General features: G+C 43.6%; 2 protein-coding genes and 3 non-coding genes across 6 annotated transcripts; all 5 read left to right on the plus strand.

Moving 5' to 3' along the window:
- Nucleotides 1–1,506: 1,506 nt before the first annotated feature.
- Nucleotides 1,507–5,153, plus strand: LOC138732448 (large ribosomal subunit protein uL22-like). Of its 2 annotated transcripts, none has more exons than XM_069879060.1 (7): nt 1,507–1,578; nt 1,876–1,928; nt 2,017–2,057; nt 3,196–3,330; nt 3,629–3,727; nt 4,268–4,459; nt 5,062–5,153. In XM_069879060.1, the coding sequence occupies exons 2-7, from the start codon at nt 1,889–1,891 to the stop codon at nt 5,107–5,109; spliced, it is 555 nt and encodes a 184-aa protein (XP_069735161.1). In that variant the 5' UTR covers nt 1,507–1,578; nt 1,876–1,888; the 3' UTR covers nt 5,110–5,153. The 2 variants fall into 2 exon arrangements, with proteins under 2 accessions (XP_069735161.1, XP_069735162.1); XM_069879061.1 differs by lacking the exon at nt 1,507–1,578 and adding an exon at nt 1,603–1,803.
- LOC138732462 (small nucleolar RNA SNORD58) lies at nt 1,709–1,777 on the plus strand. The gene has a single exon (XR_011339278.1). It is a non-coding gene; the product is annotated as a small nucleolar RNA SNORD58 (small nucleolar RNA).
- LOC138732464 (small nucleolar RNA SNORD58) lies at nt 3,981–4,048 on the plus strand. The gene has a single exon (XR_011339280.1). It is a non-coding gene; the product is annotated as a small nucleolar RNA SNORD58 (small nucleolar RNA).
- On the plus strand, nt 4,542–4,612 carry LOC138732463 (small nucleolar RNA SNORD58). Its single transcript, XR_011339279.1, has one exon. It is a non-coding gene; the product is annotated as a small nucleolar RNA SNORD58 (small nucleolar RNA).
- A 384-nt stretch (nt 5,154–5,537) lies between the features above and the next one.
- LOC138732460 (UPF0729 protein C18orf32 homolog) lies at nt 5,538–10,848 on the plus strand. Its single transcript, XM_069879073.1, is given in 5 exon segments — nt 5,538–5,616; nt 9,227–9,325; nt 9,327–9,468; nt 10,565–10,603; nt 10,605–10,848. Coding segments are annotated over 4 exon segments (291 nt in total). The 5' UTR covers nt 5,538–5,616; nt 9,227–9,251; the 3' UTR covers nt 10,641–10,848.
- The last annotated feature ends 8,896 nt before the right edge of the window (nt 10,849–19,744 follow it).

Consider the following 19,744-nt stretch of genomic DNA (forward strand, 5'->3'; position numbering starts at 1 on the left):
CTCTCGCAAACATTTAGACTCAGCATGATCATCACCACGTGGGGGGTGCAGAGTCCGCGTGGCCGCCCCGACCCCCAATTCCGGGGTGGCGGACAAACAGTCCCTTGCCGCCCTCCAGGTCTCCTGCTCCTGCGTGGCCTCCTGCAAGGCCTGTATGACTTTCCCCCACAACTTAAGGTTTTTCCCACAACCCGAGGACATCGCCTCCTCGGCTAACGCTTTGGTGCATTTATCCCGCACCTCGGGGTGGAGAATATCCACCGGCTGGTCAATGACCCCAAGCTCTAAAAGCCTCGCAATTGCGAGAATAAAATCTTTAGGCTTACAATCTGTCTTATATAATTGTGATACGACCTTCACAAGGGCTTCCATCCTCCTTGCGGGTCCGGGAGCGTCCTCCCCGCTGGGCTGGTCCAGCCGCACCGGCCGCCGTTCACCCGATTCCAAGCGACTTCCCGATTCCCGGAGCTCCTTCCTGGCTCCCGGGTTTCGGCAGCACTTGTTGCCTTCGGAGGCATTGCCTTCGGAGGCGTGGCGACCTGGTTCAGGAACGGCACGGCGACCAACCCCAGGCTGCTCGGTCCATGAGCTCACAAACACCAATGTGGTGGGTGGCAAATGGCGTTTGTTGATACGTAACACAGCCTTATATAGCTTGGGCTTACAACGTCACTTCCGTCCGCTTACATCATGAACTAAACGCAATTGGCTATCCGGAGGGGGTCCTACCTTTCCATACATCGCGAGATCTTCCGACCGCCGGGCCTTAGCTACCCACACTGTTTATTTTTCTGTAGTAATGCTTGGCTTAGAAAGGCTATTTTGGTGGTGCTGATCCTCCTTCGCATTACCACTGTTCTGAGATGGTAAGTAAGCCTTTGATGTCTTTTTTTTTTTTTTTTTATAATGGTGCAATAAATACCAGTTGCAATGGATACACAGGAATCTCTGGTCTCACCCCTGGGATCCCTCTGAAGAGTGATGGGCTCCCCTCTCCCCTCATCCTCAGCTGACATCTAGCTGTAGCCCTCAGCCATGCTCCTTGGTCTAGGCTCAACTGATGGCTGGTCTGCAAACAACACTGGCCTTCAGATGGCAGGTAATAAAACTGTGTCTTGGCTCCAGCGTCAGTCTTTCCTGACTGAAACAGGGGTCTTCCCTGTGCAGCACGCTGAAGCACTCCCTCAGGGTGCTGCGCAGAGAAGACCCCTGTTTCAGACCCCTGAGGGAAGCTCCCTCAGGGTGGCGGGCCCGCCGCTGTTTTGTGGGGGTAAGCCTCGGGGAGCCCTGCCACAGGTCCCACACGACCGCACAAAGACAGGAGGGCACTGGCTGGTGCACAAACATGATTTATTTCCACATCTCCGGCTCACGTGCGGGGATGTATTGCAGCACCCTTCATTCCATGCTTAGTGCGGTACCTTCGCTATGGCCCCTGGCCGAAGTCCCGCCCCGGCTTTCGCGAGAGCGGGCAGCTCTCCCAGCATGCCCCGCTCTTCCTCTTCCCCGCCGCTGCCCTGAGGTTAGGTGGCCGTGGCGGCCAGGGAGCTGTCCCAATCCGCTCCCATCTTCCCCCAGGTAGGAGGCGAGGTCCGCCTCGCCAGGCGCCCTCGGTATCTGTGGGGCTGGCGCGGGGAAGGATGGGTAGGGGATGGAGATGGGGTAGCTCATGGTTGAGGTTGGGAGCAGGCCCCAGGAGAGGACGTGGCTGCGGTGATGACTTTCTTAGGACACCTTTGGATTTAATTGTGAAAAGAAAGCGTAACTTCTGAGCAGCTCCTTCAGTTCGCTGTCAGCAGTAAGGTAAACAATCCTGCTTCTGCATATCAGCGTCAGAAGCTTAATACGTTTTTTTTTAAAATACCTTTTTTGTAGTTGAGCCCCCAAAATGGTGCGCTACTCTCTGGATCCGGAGAACCCTACGAAATGTAAGTTATTTTTCCATGGACGATCGTGTAGGATTTCACTGAAGCCATTGAGGTTTTAATTCCAAAAGATGGTCTTTTTTCTCTGCAGCATGCAAGTCCCGGGGATCCAACCTGTGGGTGCATTTTAAGGTACGGCTGGGTGTGCATAGCAGGGAATGCAAATTCATCTGTGTTTTGGGTTGTTTTGTTGGTTTCCGGTTTTTGGTTTTTTTAACAAAGTGACTTACTGTCTTGTCATGTAGTTACTTCAGGGTGGTAGTGTAGGTCGTGGCCTGTGTTTGCTTTAGCTGCTTGTAATAGTTTTTATCCACAGAAACTAAACCAAGGCACTGTGTCCTAAAGAGCTTCCTGTCTAACATAAACAATAAAACACAGTAGGAAAGCATGTTGCGGTGAATTTAGCAGGAGGAATGTGTTATAGAGAGAGATTTGCTTCATTTGTCTTACTCTGCCTTTTTGGTTGTTTGGAAAGAACATGGAGTTCATCTGACCGTGGGGCTGGTTGGGAAGTATGGCAGGGGAGCCTTGGGGTGTTTGGCATGAGAACACAAGTTCCTCTGGAAAAGGTTTAGGTGCACAGGGAATTCGGGACACATTTGAGTTAATCACAAAACTAAAGCTGAGCGGATGCTTTTCTGCTTGGTGTTATATAGTGCAGGTGAAAAGAGATTTCACTTATTTTGGTTTGCTCTTTTATTGTGATCAGGTAGTATTGTAGTTACTCTCTGACTTTCACATTTAGTATGCTCTCTTAAGTACTGTTACTTTATCCTTGATTTTTCTTTCTGAGCCTTTTCTTCTCTTCCCTTTTATAATTTCCTTAGAGATAATTATGCTGTTTGTAGCTTGTTTTGTCATCGGTTCCTCTGAGATGCCATAATTGACACTTTAGTAGGATTTATCTTTCAGGCTCCTGCTTTTTTTGATTTTTGGCCAAAGAGAAGCTATGAAAAGTATAAATACTGAAATTTTAATTTTGCTGGTTGGAAAGATCTAGCCATTACATAAAAAAACCAATAAAGATGTGGCCAGAGCCACAAATTCAGTAATGAAAGTCATAGCAAGGGTTAGAAAGATAGATAGTAGAAAAAAGTGTTATTAAGTATTCTTTGTTCTTTAATTTTTTTTGTGTGTGTGTGAGGGCTTCTTTTAAACTGAGTTTGTAGCAAAAAGAATAGGGTCCAGGAAGAAGAGAGGAGTTCTTTTTATCCCATTGTAACTTGGATAGATCTGTTAAGCAGGACTTCCCTGTGCTTTGTGTTGCTAGAACACCCGTGAGACTGCCCAGGCCATCAAAGGCATGCACATCCGCAAGGCCACCAAGTACCTGAAGGATGTCACCCTGAAGAAGCAATGTGTTCCCTTCCGTCGCTACAATGGAGGAGTTGGCAGGTGTGCCCAGGTGAGATCTGTGATGGAGGCCGAGAAGGGTGCTTTGTCTTGGGCTGGGTAAAGGAGAGAGAAAAGATGATGTTGAGATGGTATGGAGAATAGTCTATCATCAATGATGATAAGAGGGAGAAGAGTTATTCTTGATTCCAGTACAGCAAGCATTGCATCTACTTGCAGTGTCAAGTAATTGATCAAATGTAATTACTTCTGTATGCAGCCTTAATAAAAGGGGATGTAATGGCAAGGTAATGGTGTGTTAAGGGCAAGTTGTGTTGTACCAGGATAAAGACTGAACTCTTTTCTTCCAGGCCAAGCAGTGGGGCTGGACACAGGGACGCTGGCCTAAGAAAAGTGCTGAGTTCTTGTTGCACATGCTCAAAAATGCAGAGAGCAATGCTGAGCTCAAGGTAGGCTGTGTCATCATTATTAAATGTGAAGCATTTGTGTTGTGTGTTGGTGCTCCTGGACTCAGTGGAATTAGGCTGCGTGTAGTTTTCGAGTTGAAATAATTTTTTGCAGATAGCTAGTGTGTGCATGGCTGTCGACTGCTTAGAGTAAGGGTGGTTTAGACTTCTTGAAACCTACAGAACAAAGCAAAATCTGGCTCTTGGTCAATTTGTATCTTCGTAATATACTCAGTGCTTAATATGGTAACTTTGATGTCAGTAATCACTATCTTGGGACACCTTTAGAATAACCATGTAATAATAATACTCTCTCTGAGCCATCAGCATCCTTTTAAATTCCTTGTGACATGTGGAAGAGCAGTCAATGTTTTTCTGACTTCAGCTGGTGCTTGCTTGGCAAATACTCTGTCCTCTGACACTGCTATTTTATTTGCCAGGAGTGATGTGTGCGGGGGGTGGTGGTTATCCATGTTTCTGTTGCAGAGATTATTTATTTGAAGAGAAAAACAAATCACAAGTTTAACCTTTCCCCCCTCCCAGGGTCTTGATGTGGATTCTCTGGTCATTGAGCACATCCAGGTCAACAAGGCTCCCAAAATGCGCCGGCGAACCTACAGAGCGCATGGGCGGATCAACCCCTACATGAGCTCCCCCTGCCACATTGAGATGATCCTCACTGAGAAGGAGCAAATCGTTCCCAAGCCAGAGGAAGAAGTTGCTCAAAAGAAAAAGGTACCACATGTTGTATCCTTACTCCTCTTTAATGTTGCTGTCAAGATATCTGAGCATTAATACTGGTTTTTAGGCAGAGGGGTTGCTGTGATGACTATCTTAGGACACCTTTGGAACCAACACCTATGAAAAAAAAAGTTTTTCCTGAGCAACCTCAATATTTACTGTAAACACAATGCTGGGATCTGAGAACAGTACTTCTCAGGGGCTGACACTGCATGGATGGTTTGTCCATTCCTCCCCCGGAGTGGTGACAGCATTCTCTGTCCCTGCCTGTGAATATGGACCCAGGGCTCCCAGGACTGGAGGGGCTCCTCACAGACCCTGTTGAAAGACTTATGGTGTACTTAGGTCATCCAGTTAGGATATGCTGTGTTTCAGTACGATTTCAGTTGAGTTGACAGCCTGTAAGCAGTGCAGTAACTGGAAAGACATTTCCTGATGTTTGGGTATGATTAGTGGGATGTTTTGTAAATGGGTGAAGAAACTTCTAACAATTCTTGGTATTTCTTTCAAAGGATGACTGTAAACTTCTTTGTAAGATGTTTTTGAGAAGGTGTAAAACTATTGCTGTTTTCTCATGTCTGTGTTCTGTTTTTCAGATATCCCAAAAGAAGCTGAAGAAGCAAAAGCTGATGGCTCGGGAGTGAATCTGATACAACAGATGTACATAAATAAAGCTTATAAAGCTAAGCTATTGTGTGTGTTTCTCTGCTTGTCTGAAGCTTCTGTTCTAAGTGGTGTCCAGTGCTCTGCTCCACTTTCAGAGCCATGGGTGTGCTGCCTGGTGACACTCGGGTGCCGCAGCAGCCAGCAATGCCATTGGAAAGCCGGCTCCTTTGCCAGTGGGGACGTTAGTCACTTAATACCAGTACTATTCGTATACGAAACAAGATCATTTGAACACGTACGGGTGTGGTTTTCCTCGCCTGGGAAGAAGTCAGCAGTAGTTCTGCACCCCCAGACCCAGCGCAGTTGTGAGTCCGTCCGACCGTCCCGGGCCCTGACTCCGCTTCCGGCCGCGAGGGCGGGGCGGGGCATGGGCCACTTGTCACACCGCCTTCTACTATTGGCGGCGTATCGGCGGTGGTGCGCGTCAGTCGGGAGCCGTTTCCGGTGCGGCGGCCAGTAACTGCGTCGGGTCCCTGTCGACTGAGGTGAGTGCGGGGCTGGGGCTGTGCTCCGAGAGTTCCTTCGCACCCTGCCGCTCCTCCATCCCCGTCTGGCTGCCCGGCTGGAGACGTCATCGGGCTAGCCCACTGTGCCGCTTGCTCCCTTCTCTGCGGCCGGAGCGGCGGCTTGAACTGGGAACGGCTCATGCAGGGGCGCAGGGCTCTGGTTTCGGTGCGTGTTTGCGTGGAGCAACATAAATTATCCCTTCTAGGCTAGGTCACCCTTTATGAAAACAACCCCAACCCTTTTGTCCGCACAGCCGTTTTCCCGTCCTGTGACGGCAGCTGAGCAACGACCGAGCTACACGGGGGAACAGAGACTAAACACACTGATATCTGCAGCGTCAGGCACCTTCACTCTGCTGACCCGAATGTACGGCGGCTTGCAGAGAGAAACAAAAGCTTGTATCGCAAAGAAATAAGCTTACTATTAGAATTTGACTATTTGCCTTTGTTTTGGGGGGGGGGGGTGGTTTACTAAAAATGAATGGCCTGCTAACCAGGCAACAGAGCATCACCAAATCAGAGAAGCAGCAGCAACATCTCAATATGTTTGGACTGGTGCTATACTTCCACTGACTTCTTTCTGCATCTGGCAGAAGAATGACTTATTTTTTGGTCTGGAATCTTGATGCAGTGTGGCTGCAGAGCTGCTTGCTGTTACCTCAAAAGGGCAGCCTGGACTTCTTCAGCTAGCAGATGAATCCACATCTTGCTGAAAATTTAGTATCTAGGAAGGGGGGGGATGGGGCTAAAAGAAATCTTTAGGATAGCTTAAAAAAAAAAGTGAAACTGATCCCAGCTGCAGTGTGCATATTTGCCTCTTCATTCTCCCTGGAAGGATCCTGGAAAATTTTTGTTTTGCTTGTTCATATGCGAATTCAAATGTCAGCAGCCTAGAGAGGAGGAGCACAAAGGACAAACCTACCTTATGCAGCAAAGTGTATCTAATATATTGCTTGTCAGTACTGAAAGGGTCAGCTCTACTCCTAATTAACTACTTCTTCTCCTAGCTGTCCCTTTCTGCTCCTGCACTTTGGCTTGCTGCTCTTTCCGAAGGCTTCTTCCTGGTTTTGGGACAGAGGGAATGATTAATTTTCTAATAGTTTGGTCAATTGTATGGATGGGTGTGTGATACGTTCTGTACAGATACAGGCACGTTTAGCTCGGATACTTGGATGCAGAACTAAGGCTCAAAGGAGGTCACATGCCACTGTTTATTTGGTTGAGGCATGTATTTGAAAGAGAAGGAAGGAAAGAAAAAAGAAAGAAAGAGATAACTCAGCTACTGCTGCAGTGTCCTGTCAGTCTGACGCTAAGTCTGGTGGGAGAACGTTCTCAAAACCTCACCCTTGCTTCATCCCTTCAATCCATGCCTCCGGTAATAGCGAGGGGATCATCTTGCTCGAGGGGATTAAGCCCCCCTGCCCAATACATGGTACGCTGTGTCAAAGACCATGGTGCCCAGTGATTGCCAGTCTTTGGAAATACACCAGGGCCCGGTACCCTTCAGCCTTCTTTTCTGATAACAAAATGCTATCCCTCCCTCTCCCATGAAGGAGAACCCTCCATACATACTCAGTTTCAGATTCTCAGGGGTTCCTACTAAAATCCTTCCTGAACTTGGCCAGTTCTGCAGCCGTAAACAGAGCTTCCTTCGTAATTACCAAAGGGTTCTGATCTTCATTATGGTCATACACGTATTCAGTTTTAACCAGGGGGCATACATGAAGAACATTTTCTAATTCTAAAACCTCCTTTGCCTTTTGCAGTTCCTCCTGAGGATAAATTTGCCTAATCACACCCCCCCCCAGATGTTTTATCGGTTCCACCTCTTCAGAGGCAGTCATTTCCTGACAGAAGTAGTTTCTCAACTCCTCCTGCAAAATCTTATTCTGACTTCTCTTCTAACTGATCTTTAAGGTCTCCTAGTAGGTCTTGTAATGATTTAACCACCATCTGCAATGAGTCGATAACTGCATCTGTGTGCCTCACCCTTCGCAAAGGGGACCTTTACCTTTCCCTATCCGAAACTCCCTTTCTTTGTGCAGTACCTTAATTTGATCAACTACACTCTGGGGTTGGAACCAATGAGCTTTTGCCCATTCTTGGCCTGGGGAACTTGGGCAACATTGATGTTCTTTTAATAAATCAAACAACTGTTCCACCCCCTCGAACAGTGAGGGCCCCTGATCAGGAGTATCTATAGACTTGTGAGTGGCCATCTTAACCAATATGTAGGGGATCACTATCGTCCTGAGGGGGTCTCACCTTACACCACCACAATTCCTCTAAATCCACCCTCAGGAGGTCACACCTTTCCAAATATTTATCAGGTTCTAACACGTTCAAAAATTCACTCACTTCATCCTTCTCTGGCTGGTACCCTTGCAGGTAGACGGAACTGTGGATTCAGACTCTGCATTCGCTTTGTACCAAGGTACATCTCAGTCACACAAACACTCCAGAGCCTCAAAGAAATAGCCTCAACAAAGTAGCAGCAGGCACTTTCTGTTTTCTGAGTATCCTGTCTGTGATGCCAATTAAAATGATACATGCCGTAAGGATATGGGTACATTTAGGTCAGATACTCAGACACAGAATTAAGACTCAAATAAGGTCATGTGCCACTGTTTATTTGGTTATGAGGCATGCATGGAAAGAGGAAAGAGAAGGAAAAAAGTGAAGCAAGAGAGAGAGAAAGATAGCTACCCCCACAGTGCTGTGGCATCCCATCAGTCCAATGCTCAGTCTGGTGGGAGAATATTCTTCAGTCCTCACCCTTGCTTCATCCCTTTATACACTCAGGGTCATGCCTTGCTAATAAGCTCATTTCACTAATTCTGCCCCTTCCCACCAAAAATGTGCACCTGTTCAGGCATGTTTGGCTCCTGGCAGTTGTTTTGTCTGGTGTCTGTATCCATTATCAGGGTGGACCCTCCAAACCCATCCTATTCAGCACTGCAGTCCATGTGCAGTTGTCTGGATGATGAGATCTTCAGGTTAGGTGTGATATTGAGAGAGACCAGTTCTTTCTGTGGTATACTACAGTGTGGGATCAAGCGATTCTTCCTGTGCAGGAAGGAAGTAACTCATATTCTCCTTTTCTCAAATCCTGACTAGGATTTCCTCTTCTCTCTGCTCCCTCCCCCCCTTCAGTGGTAGGAATCCCGTTGGATTGATCCGAGTCCTGCCATTTAATTTCACCTTAAATAAAAAGGGAATGAGAAAAACAAACCTTTTCGGACCTTCTGTTGCAATACAGCACAAACTGGGCTAATATCTGGAGTTCACCGCTTAAATTGGTTTTGTGTGGTTTAATCAAAACCTTTTATTTTCTGAATTTGATTTTCTAAGTTCCAGCTGTAGGAATGATAATAGCAAACTCCTTTTTTTGCTAAAACATCAAGAATGTTTCCCTTGTTGAGGACTTTATAGCACTGGAACACATAGCATTTTTTAAACTTTAACTGTTAATCTATTATTAAAGACTGTTTGAATATCAACTACAGTCCCTATTAATTAAGGCTATTTTCTTAGCTCATGGCATATAAACACTGTCATCCTAACTTGTTTTGTTTTTTTCCCTCAACAGGTTTGTCACAGAACAAGAGGAAGCCATGATGTGCATTCCTTGTATTGTCATTCCAGTTCTCCTCTGGATCTACAAGAAATTCCTTGAACCGCACATCTATCGTGTTCATTAAGTGCATACGGCCCAAGAAAGCTGTGGAAGAAACAACAGCCACAAAACAAGGTCAAGGGGGCAACACTGGAAATCCATGGGCAACTTCAGCCACAAAAAGAGATCAAGAGGATGAGTCTGGAATTTATAAAGTAAGATTAATGCATTTAGTGAACCAGGTAAACTGCAGATAAAGCACCCAGCAATAGTTCAGGGTTTGCACTGTGAGAATGGATATTGAGGAGATTCGTGTCAGCATGACAGGAAATGGCGGTAATTGTGAAGTTGTGAATGTTTATCTTCAAGTTTAAGCGTTTGACGAAATTCATGGTTTAACATTTGTGCAGGGATGGGGGGGAAGTCTGCGTTCGCGGAGCCTCGGGGAGGAGCTCTTGAGAGTCCCTGGGCGGTCCGGGAGGGGCCGGGTGCACTAAGGGGAAAGAACATTCTCGAAGATGATTGTAATATTCATGAAACTGAATGAATATGCATGAGAACAAATGTATAAAAAGGTGTGGCAAGCGTGGTTTAGTGTGCGTGTTGGTGGGGCAGGAGCTCCTCGTGCACCCAGCGCTGTATTACCCAGCTCCCCATCCCTGGATAATAAAATACTTCGCTGCTGAATTGGCCTGGCAGTGTAGTCATTTATAACAGCACCACAAAAAACATACATACTTGTGTTTTTACAGACATTTTTGTGGCTATTTTCTTATGGAAGGGAGTTACTGGTACTGAGCCAGCTATAAATAGTTGCTTAAAGACAGCTCCTGGTAGGTCTTGGAAGGATAGGAATCACACCTTTTTTCTGAAACAGCTTAGTTTTTCATTTTTTGTTTTTTAATGACTGGCTATTTTTTCAGAGAAGGAAGAAGTCAAATCATTGGTATATCACACCAGATATAGAAAGCAGATTTTTCTTTTAAAAAAAACAATCTTCAGCTAGCTCTGCCACTTATAATGAGGGGAAATGTTTCACGTGTGCAAATCATGCATTTACTGTTTCTTTCTTCCAACAAAATGCAAAGATTTATATTTTGTCTCTGCCCTCATCCCCTCCCTTCCCACTGCTGAAGCAATAATTATGTGTAACTATAAAGAGATGCCACCACTTTGGTTCTTGCTGCAGATTTCTGCATAGATCTTTTCTGGCCTTGCTTCTAAAACCAATTTTCATCACCAGCTGTTACTATTCTGGGTGTGGAGTCCTTTTTTTGATATCCTGTTAATTACGCTGTCTTTTATTTGCAGTTTAAAAGCAATGGCATTACAAATGAAATTGCTGCAAAGAAGATACACAGAGGTGTCTGATAAGAAAATGGATTAAAGGAATTAATTCATATGGATTTTATTCCCTTGTGTCCAATATGAACTGGTGGTATTTCACTTTGAGACTTTTTTCTTTGCACATTTTAACTGAATAAAATCTGTTATCACTTACAGGATAGGGTCTCTTTTGCCACTAAAATGGCAGCTAGCACACTTCTTAATTTAAAATGTTTGAAACCTTAAGTTCTTTATTTTCCTCACTGGAATGACTTTTAATCTATAATCTATTTGCTTATAGAACTGGCTACCGATAGCACAAAATCCACCTCAGATATGGAGATGGAAGGCTTGCAGAGGCAGAAACAATTATTTAAAGGAGAGGACTGTGCTTAGTAAATCCTTCCTCCCTCAGGCATCTGCTTTCTAGAGTTACCTCAGGTCCCACTGACTGGATAGGCGGCCGAGGCAGTCAGCCCGTTGCCCTGACACCCCCACGGGTTACCGAAAGGAGCCTCTTGCCATTGGGAGGGTTCACTGACGGAGACCAGCTCACAGGGACGTCTTAGAGAGACTAGACGGACTACTGCTCTGGTGGCAAGTAGCAATTCTTTATTCCTCAACCAGAGTTTTTATACTCTCCTGGGAGAGCTTGTCAGTTTCTACCAAGCTTGAGTGCACTGTTTACATTACTGCTATTCTTACCGTGAGAATACAAGTTATGCAAGTTCTACAAGTGAGGGACTACGTGTCTGTTCAAGGATTCACACATTCTTCTGTTTGTGCTGGTCTTATCTTAGACCTGCAGGTGCCCTGGAAATATATTTAACTCGGGCCCTGGAATGATGAGAAACTAAGCATGTTGCCAAGAGCCCTGATAGACCACAATCTCCCTTTCAGGAGGAGCAGCTTTGTTGTTGGCATGATATTCTGTTCCTGACCCTTTCAGGCCAGACAGAATATTGCTCTCCAGGCTCTTGGCTTTCATTATTCTGTCTTTGACCCTTTCAGGCCCCCAGAATGTCTAATAGTTCTCCTCATTCCACCCTTTCTTATTTGTTAAATTGAAAGTGGTATTGGCTTGTCTCTAATATGTTCCAATTTAATTTTTCTCAAATCTACTATTACTTGTCGGAATTGTTTTATGATAAGTCTTAGTACATATGGACAGACAAGTAGTCCCAACAAGATTACAACAGCAATTATTATCAGGCCGTAAATCCCTTGTTTGAAAGATTCAAAGGACGGAAAAGCAGATTTTAAAGCATTGACAAAAGTTTCTGTCTGTTCAGCTACAGATAGATCTATCTTATGAGAATTTAACATATCTTGAATATGTTGCCTCAATTCGTCCAGGTTCAAAGAAGTATTGGCATTATCCCAAATGCCTTGTAAGTGACTTTGGACTTTCTGCCATGAGAATACAGTGCAATTATATTTCACTGGAGTTACACAAATAGTACGATATTTTGCATGGCACAAAAGGGATTCTCGAGTTGCTAAGATCTGCAATTGTCTCCCCATAATATCAACAGTATCTTTAAGCGAATTCAAACGTAGTTCAATTTTCTCATCCCAATTGATTTGATTTTGGAATGCCTTTGATATGTTTATTGATAGCTCATTGACATACGTGGCTGTTTGAATACTTGTGGTCAAAGAAATGGAGGCTACTGTTGTTACAGTAATAGCAGTAATTAAGGCTGCAATTCCTGCTATTATTAGTCCAATCATTCTCTTATGCCGGTGCATGAGTTGCTGCGTTGCCTTTTCCAATATTTCTGATCCTCTATCCGCATACCAGTTTTGCGATAGATTGACAGGTAAATATACATAATCAGGCTGTTTTACCAATAAGAAAGAATCACTAGTGCTGTTTATGCAATTGGAAATTTGACAGTTGGTACAATTAACTGTATTATTAATAATGGTCAACATTCCACTTAGGAACGCATAAGGTTCTGGAACACAAGCCCGCATATAAAACTCAGTGACATTTTGTGTCTCTCTCATTGCCCATACCGATCCTATTTGAGTCCATGTAATATTTAGGGGTTTTTTTGCCTTAACTTTTCCCAAGGCGGCAACAGCCTTCCATAAATTAGAATAGAATGTACGATTATTTTTTGTCCATATTCCAGAAACTAAATTTATTGGCCGCAATTGTTTATTAATTATATTCCAGTCACATAGAGATGTATTTGAACACGTTGTTTCATTAGCGTGACACACTCTCCAAGATGGTGCAAAATCCATCTGTGGAGGAGATAAATTTCGACATGGGGGAATATGCGGCGGGGGTACTCCAGAACCTTTACTTCCATTCGTAAGATTTGGATAATAAAAATCTAAAGCCCAATGAATCCCTGCCGACACATTAGTATCCCAATCATGCTGAACAATCACTTCTTCACACAATAATTCAGTATGATTAGTCTGAAAACACATTGGATTTCCATCTATTTTTCCAGAAAAGTTAAAGTTTGCTGAAAAGGCCATAATATGTTTATCAGAATATTGTCCCATAAATATAGTCTGATTATTGTATACAGGTATGTCCACTGGTTCTTCTCATGTGACTGGATGGATAACAGGAGGATTGGGGACAAAAGCCCAATAGGTTTCTGCCTTACATCCGTGTTGTATCAGCCATAGGGTGCTCAGCAGCATTGCTACCAACCGGATCCTCGTCTCCCAGTCTCTGCTCAACGACAGTCTTTGCATTCGTCTCCGCAGCTTTCCCATTTTTGTTTTTGGCATGTCGGACGCACCGTTCTGGAATCCACCGGGGTGAGGTTTCATCTGTTGGAAAAACACAAACATACCCTCTGCCCCAGATTAGTACCGGATCAGGACCACGTATTTTTCCATCCATTGGATCTTTCCAATATATCTCAGGCTTATTGTTATTTTTATAATCCCAATGTCTGTCAGCAGCAGACTGACCATCTTCATCCAATGTAAAAAAATTCAGAACAAATAAGGCATGTGATAATAAGGAAAATGGGGTATCCTTTATTCCCCATGTCCCCCTTTTTAGTTTATTAATTTGAGTTTTTAGAAGGTGATTGTATTTCTCAACTATACCTTGTCCTTGCGGGTTATACGGAATGCCTGTCTTGTGTTGAATAGAAAATTGTTGACAAAAGGTTTTGAATCCTTGACTAATGTAGGCAGGGCCGTTGTCAGTTTTTATCGTTTTCGGAATCCCCATAACACTAAAGCAATGAAGTAAATGTGTACATACGTGCGATAATTTCTCCCCTGACAGAGCAGATGCAACGGAAAAATGTGAAAAAGTGTCTATGGTGACATGAACATACGAAAGTTTCCCAAAAGCTGGAATATGAGTAACGTCCATTTGCCATAAATCATTAGGCAACAAGCCTCTAGGGTTAACGCCGTAGTGAGGGGCAGGCAGTAATGGAGCACAAGAGGAGCAATCTTTAACAATCAATCGTGCTTGTTCTCGTGTAATATTACACATTTTTCTTAAGGTACGGGCAGATAAGTGATGTAATTCATGGAGTTGTTTAGCCTTACATATATTGTATATTTGCGGTTTTGTCAGATCATCAGCTAATTGATTGCCTTGTGCCATAGGACCAGGCAGATTAGAATGACTACGAATGTGCCCCACAAAAACCGGGCAGTCCCTTTGCAGCAACAGGGACTGTATAAGACTTAAGTGCTGTTGAATGAAAGTTACTTTAGAATGTATCATTGGTACTGTATCAAGCATACACAGAGCCTGTACAATATACAAACTATCAGTAATAATGTTCAAAGGTTGCGCATATTTCAGTAATGCCTGGTAAACAGCATATAGTTCAGCCATTTGTGCAGAAACATCCTGTAAAATCCAAACAAAATGATCCGGTGGTGATAATAGTACAGCACAACCATTTGAAGATCCGTCAGTATATACAGTCAAAGCATCCTGTAAAGGTGCTTGTTTTACAATTTTGGGAAAAACAATGGAGTGATATGTTGCAAAACTGAGTAATTTGTTTAATGGGTACTTGTTAGATATTTCTCCTGGAAAATTTGCAAGGGATAAGGCAAAGTCATCCATCATATTGAGCAACCATGTAATTTGATCAGGTTTATAAGGCAAGATTATTTTTACTGGCTCTTTTCCAAGATAAGTTATACTTAATTTTCGACCTTGTTGCACACACTCTGCAACTTTATGGGGGTATGATTTTAAGACAACATTCTGGCCATGACGGCCATGAATCCAACAGAGGATTCCATCCTGATACAATACTCCTGTAGGGGATAATTTAGTGGGAAGAATAATTAATTCCCAAGGCTTATTTATGTCAGCGTAATTTAATCTCGCATCTGTCATGGCCTTTTCTACTTTTGTCAAGGCTTGAGAGGCTTCCTCAGTGAAGCCACGAGGGGAATTAGGGTCAGGGTTTCCTTCCAATATCTTAAATAAAGGGCTGAGGTCTGAAGTGGTGAGTTTCAGAAACGGCCGTATCCAATTAATGTCACCTAAAAGTTTTTGGAAATCATTCAAGGTTGTTAATTGTCGTACTGAAAGAGTAATTTTCTGTGGTGCAAAATACTTAGGATACAATTGAAATCCTAGGTATTTGAAGGGAAAGGTTCGCTGTATTTTATCTTGGGCTATCTTCAGCCCATTTCGCTCTAATTGTTGTTCCATATGAGAATAGGCTGCTGTCAGTAATTCCACAGATTCAGCAGCCAACAAAATATCATCCATATAGTGAATGCAAATTAATGTTGGAAAACACAATCTAGTTTGTTCAAGACTTTTGTTTACAAATTTCTGACATAAAGTGGGACTATTAGCCATACCTTGAGGTAAAACTTTCCATTGATATCGGTCCATAGGTTCACTGTAATTGACAGAAGGAACACTAAAAGCAAATCTCTGGCAATCATCGGGATCTAACAATATTGTATAAAAACAGTCCTTTAAATCAATTATTATTTTCTGATAATTTGGTGGTATTGCCATAGGGCTAGGTAGCCCAGGTTGCAGAGCACCCATAGGATGCATGGCCTTATTTACTGCCCGAAGATCTTGCAATAATCTCCATTTACCTGTTTTCTTTTTCACTACAAATATAGGAGAATTCCATGGAGAAGTAGATGGTTCAATAATGCCATGACTGGGTAAATGGATGTCAATACTTTCTGGATAATCTATTAGATCTACTTATAAATTCAAAATATTTGCTATGCAGCACTTAGCATATTCATTTATCATTGTGATATAAATGATTGTTGAGCCTTGGCCTAATAACTGAACACTTCTTTTTCTTCCTTTAGTGATTATCATTATAATCATTTCAATTTTAGTGAATATAGTTTTTGGGGTTAATGTGGCAAAATATCCACTCAATAATTTGTAATGAAGCTTTTGAATTTTCGTCTATTATTGCCTCAATTATCTCTAAAGGTTGTCTGCACTAGGACCCAGCAATTGCTGACGAGCAACAGTGGAATGCAGAGCGTTCTCACAACATTTTCCTAGAAAGATAACACCGTTAACTCCTTTAGACTGCTGCAAAGCTGAAAGAAAAAAAAATCTTAGAAAGGAAAGAGAAGGGTGGGAGGGCGGGGGGTGGGGGGGGCACTCACACACATACAGCTGCATGTTTTGCTAGGCATTTTAAAACTTTTTTCTTTTAATAGGTATTTTAAATTTTTTTTTTTTTTTTTTTCTGAAGCCTTTCATTCCAAAGATCTCCAGGTAAATCTACCTGTTTGCCGGCTTAGTGGACATTTGAGATTGAAAGGTCCCAGAGATATATTTTCAAGGTTAATCAAAAACAATTTTTAAGTCTTACAAACGTTTGAAGCGCTTCAAACACACACACGCACACCCACTCATTTCTCAGCTAGCCGAATACAGTCATACAATGTTGGTTATTACTATTGGATCCACAATTTTTCCATGTTACGGATGTTTAAATTACACACGGTACCGGGAACATACAACACTTAAATTACGTAGATGCATTATCTAATAAGGCTTATATCGATTGTCTAACAAATATTTCACTTATGGTAATCTTTTGTAGTTTCTGTATTGATAGAATCACGGACTGGTCAGTTGAACCACAGCCTCTGTCTCTTCATGGGGTGCAACTGCTGAAAAACAAATCAGTTGAATGATTCTAGTGCCCTTTGATATAAAGTCAGGAGGCATAGGCATTCAAGCTATTACTTGCATCGCTCTCATAAAGTCGGCATCAGTCAATTCTGGTAAAACAAGCAATCTTTGTAACAGGTGATCATGCAATTAACAGTGCACTAAGTCCATCTTTGCATTCTTTTAGGCTGATCGTTTAAGCAACACTTATCTAGCGGTGATATTGTCTGCTTGCTTATCTAGGGTCTCTTGTAGTTTGTCTAGAAAAGTCATGTAATAAATGCCATTTTCTAGATTTCTTTTTTATTACAAATATGGGTATGTTCCAAGGACTATTAAATGGGACTGTATGCCCGTGATCTATTTGCTCTTCCACTAAATTTTGAAATGTACCCAATTTTTCACTCGTTCATGATTCCAATGTCTATTCCCATTGCATTTAACACATCTCTCCCCCACAAGATTAGTGGAACGTGCACAACTAAGGGTTACACTACATTTCAACATAAGAGGCTGAGTTTATAGGGACTAAGCCAAATGTATTTCAGGGATTCTAATGGACTCAAATCTTTGTGAGTCATGCTCTACAGAGTCAGCTTGGAACACAATTGCTTTGAATAAAATTAAATACACTATTCGGCTATCTGTTGGTATTAATACTAGTGGAAATGGTGTTCATAACACTAGTGGAGACAGCATCCATACTCTTGCTTAAATCGTTCCAGTACAGCCTGCATTAATGACCCCAGGTAAAACAAAGATTCCCAATCGAATTATTGACAATCATTCTAATTACAAGTTAGTAAAGCCACCCCCCAATGGTCCGTTTACGTTCCGTGGTATTGTGTGAAGTGCAGACGATTGCAGCACCACTTGGTTTCGTGGCGGCAGTGGTGGTGGTGAGCGGCCGGAGCGGAGCTCCGGGACCCCGGTGGGGGGGGGGGGGTGGGGTGGAAAAGCATCCAGAGACTTAGAACGGGGAAGCGAAGGATACAGTCGTTTAATGGAGGAGCGTGTTTCTCTTACCCACTTTTCATCACCTGTGTCTCCTCTTAAACATTCTTTAACCAGAGACCACAAGGTGAAGGCGTCAATAGGGACCTTTTCAGGCCCATGAATAGTATAATAGCTTTGAATCTTATCTCCTACCTTATTCCAAGTTTCAATATTAATTGTACCGTCTTTAGGAAACCATGGACAAACTTCTTGTACGAAATCTAAAAAATGATCAACTTGTTTTCTTGTAACTTTTACCCCCCTAGCACAAAGCAGGGACTTTAACATACTTGCAAAAATGTTACGTTCATTACTCAAAGCAATGCCCATTTTTTTTTTTTCTATTCTTCTCTCTCTCTTTTTCTTTTTCTTTTCTCTTTCTTTCTATTATTCTTCTCTTTTTTTCCTTTTCTCTTTCTTTCTATTCTTCTCTCTCTTTCTCTTTTCCTTTTTTTTTTTTTTTTTCTTTCGTCTGCCTCAAAATCCCTTGTCCTCGCCCTCGATTCCAACTTACCAACCGCGGCTCGTGAAGGCGAGCGACGTCCTGTCCTTTAGCAACCGAGTATCCTGGGTTTCGGCACCAGTTCACCTAGAGGATGGTAGCCAGCCTGCTGAGAGCAGCAGCCGGGCCTCTCCGCGGCAGTGTCCTTCCCTCTGCCGGCCCGCGCGTACGCGCAGCAGGAGGTGTTGGCTACATGGAAGGGTAGAGGGAGGTGTGCGCCGGCGCCACGGGTAGAAGGCGATGGACACTGTGGGGAGCGAGTCAGGCTGGTCCAAGTCCGAGTGTGGCTGTTGGGGCCTGCAGGAGCTGTCTGGATAGCAGGCTGAGATACTGGGGCTGGTCGCATCTTGTCATATAGTGTGGTGGTGCGGCGGTGCAAGTGAACGGGCGCTGCTGACCGGATAAGCGGGGCCGTACCTCGGGCCCGACACGTCGCAGGTGTTGGTGGGGTGGCCGAAGGGCTGACAGTGGGCGGACATCGGCGGCTCTGCCTTGTCTTGAAGCTCATTGTTGCTTGGCCTCATATCTTGATAAAGGGCTGCGCTTGTGCTGTAACTTGACACTGTCGCTGTGGAGAGTTCCTGGGGCCACCACTTCAGCTAGATGTTCACCCCTCGCTGAGCTGGGGAACGCAGGGGCCAGTGGTGCCCTCCCAGTGTTTCCAGCCAGGTTCTCTGGGGATCTTCCCGGGGAAGCTGCTGCACTGCTGGACGTGGTCAAAGCCCAAATGAGAATGGAGCAGACCTGTATGTCTTGTTTTGTGCTCTTAATGACGTTTCTTATTAGTGAAAAGACTACAAAATAGCATATTTTCCCATCTGCTTTTGTAACCAGGTGCTTTTTATAATGCTCAGTGATTCCTTTTGCAAGATAATGGGTTTGCTCAGCCTCACTCTTTCCAGTTTGTCTTCATGCTCCTGAAGGATAATATTTACTAAGAGCAGGAAATAGTTTAAAAGAGAATTTGCATCTCACCTTAATTGACATCAGGTTTTGCCTTGAATGCTTTCGTTTCATGCCAATTACTATTTATATTTCTTTTTTTTTAAGTCTTTTGTGCTGTGTTCGTGAGGCTGTAATCAGATTTGGTTTGCTGCGTGTACTGAGGGGGAATGTGCTGGGCTGCAGTTGTAATCATTTGAGATGATTTGTAGAAGTAAGTAGATTGTTAATAATTCTTGCATTTTTGGGTGCAGGGGAGTGGAAGGAAACTCTGGGGTGGTTGGGTCCAGTTTCCTAACGCAGGCCACTGTGTTGTGTAGTCCCCCATTTTGTCAATTCCCAAGTAAAAAACCACTGAAGCTGCACACTCTTGGGGCTGTTTTCCCTTTCCATGTTGCTGCTGCACTGGGAGAAACCCATGGATGTCTGTGGAGATCTTGGACCCTGCTCAGCCACTCTCACCCGGCTGAAGCAACCATCAGCTCCTTCTCTTCCAGTCCTGTGCCAATGTTTTACTAGCGCAACTTAGTATTTTGTGATAAATTTAGTAGAAAAAAATAGCAAATTACTACTGAACTTAGATGCCTCTGGT

This window comes from Phaenicophaeus curvirostris, chromosome 32 (genome assembly GCF_032191515.1).
Source record: "Phaenicophaeus curvirostris isolate KB17595 chromosome 32, BPBGC_Pcur_1.0, whole genome shotgun sequence".
In the NCBI taxonomy this organism is placed as follows: domain Eukaryota; kingdom Metazoa; phylum Chordata; class Aves; order Cuculiformes; family Cuculidae; genus Phaenicophaeus; species Phaenicophaeus curvirostris.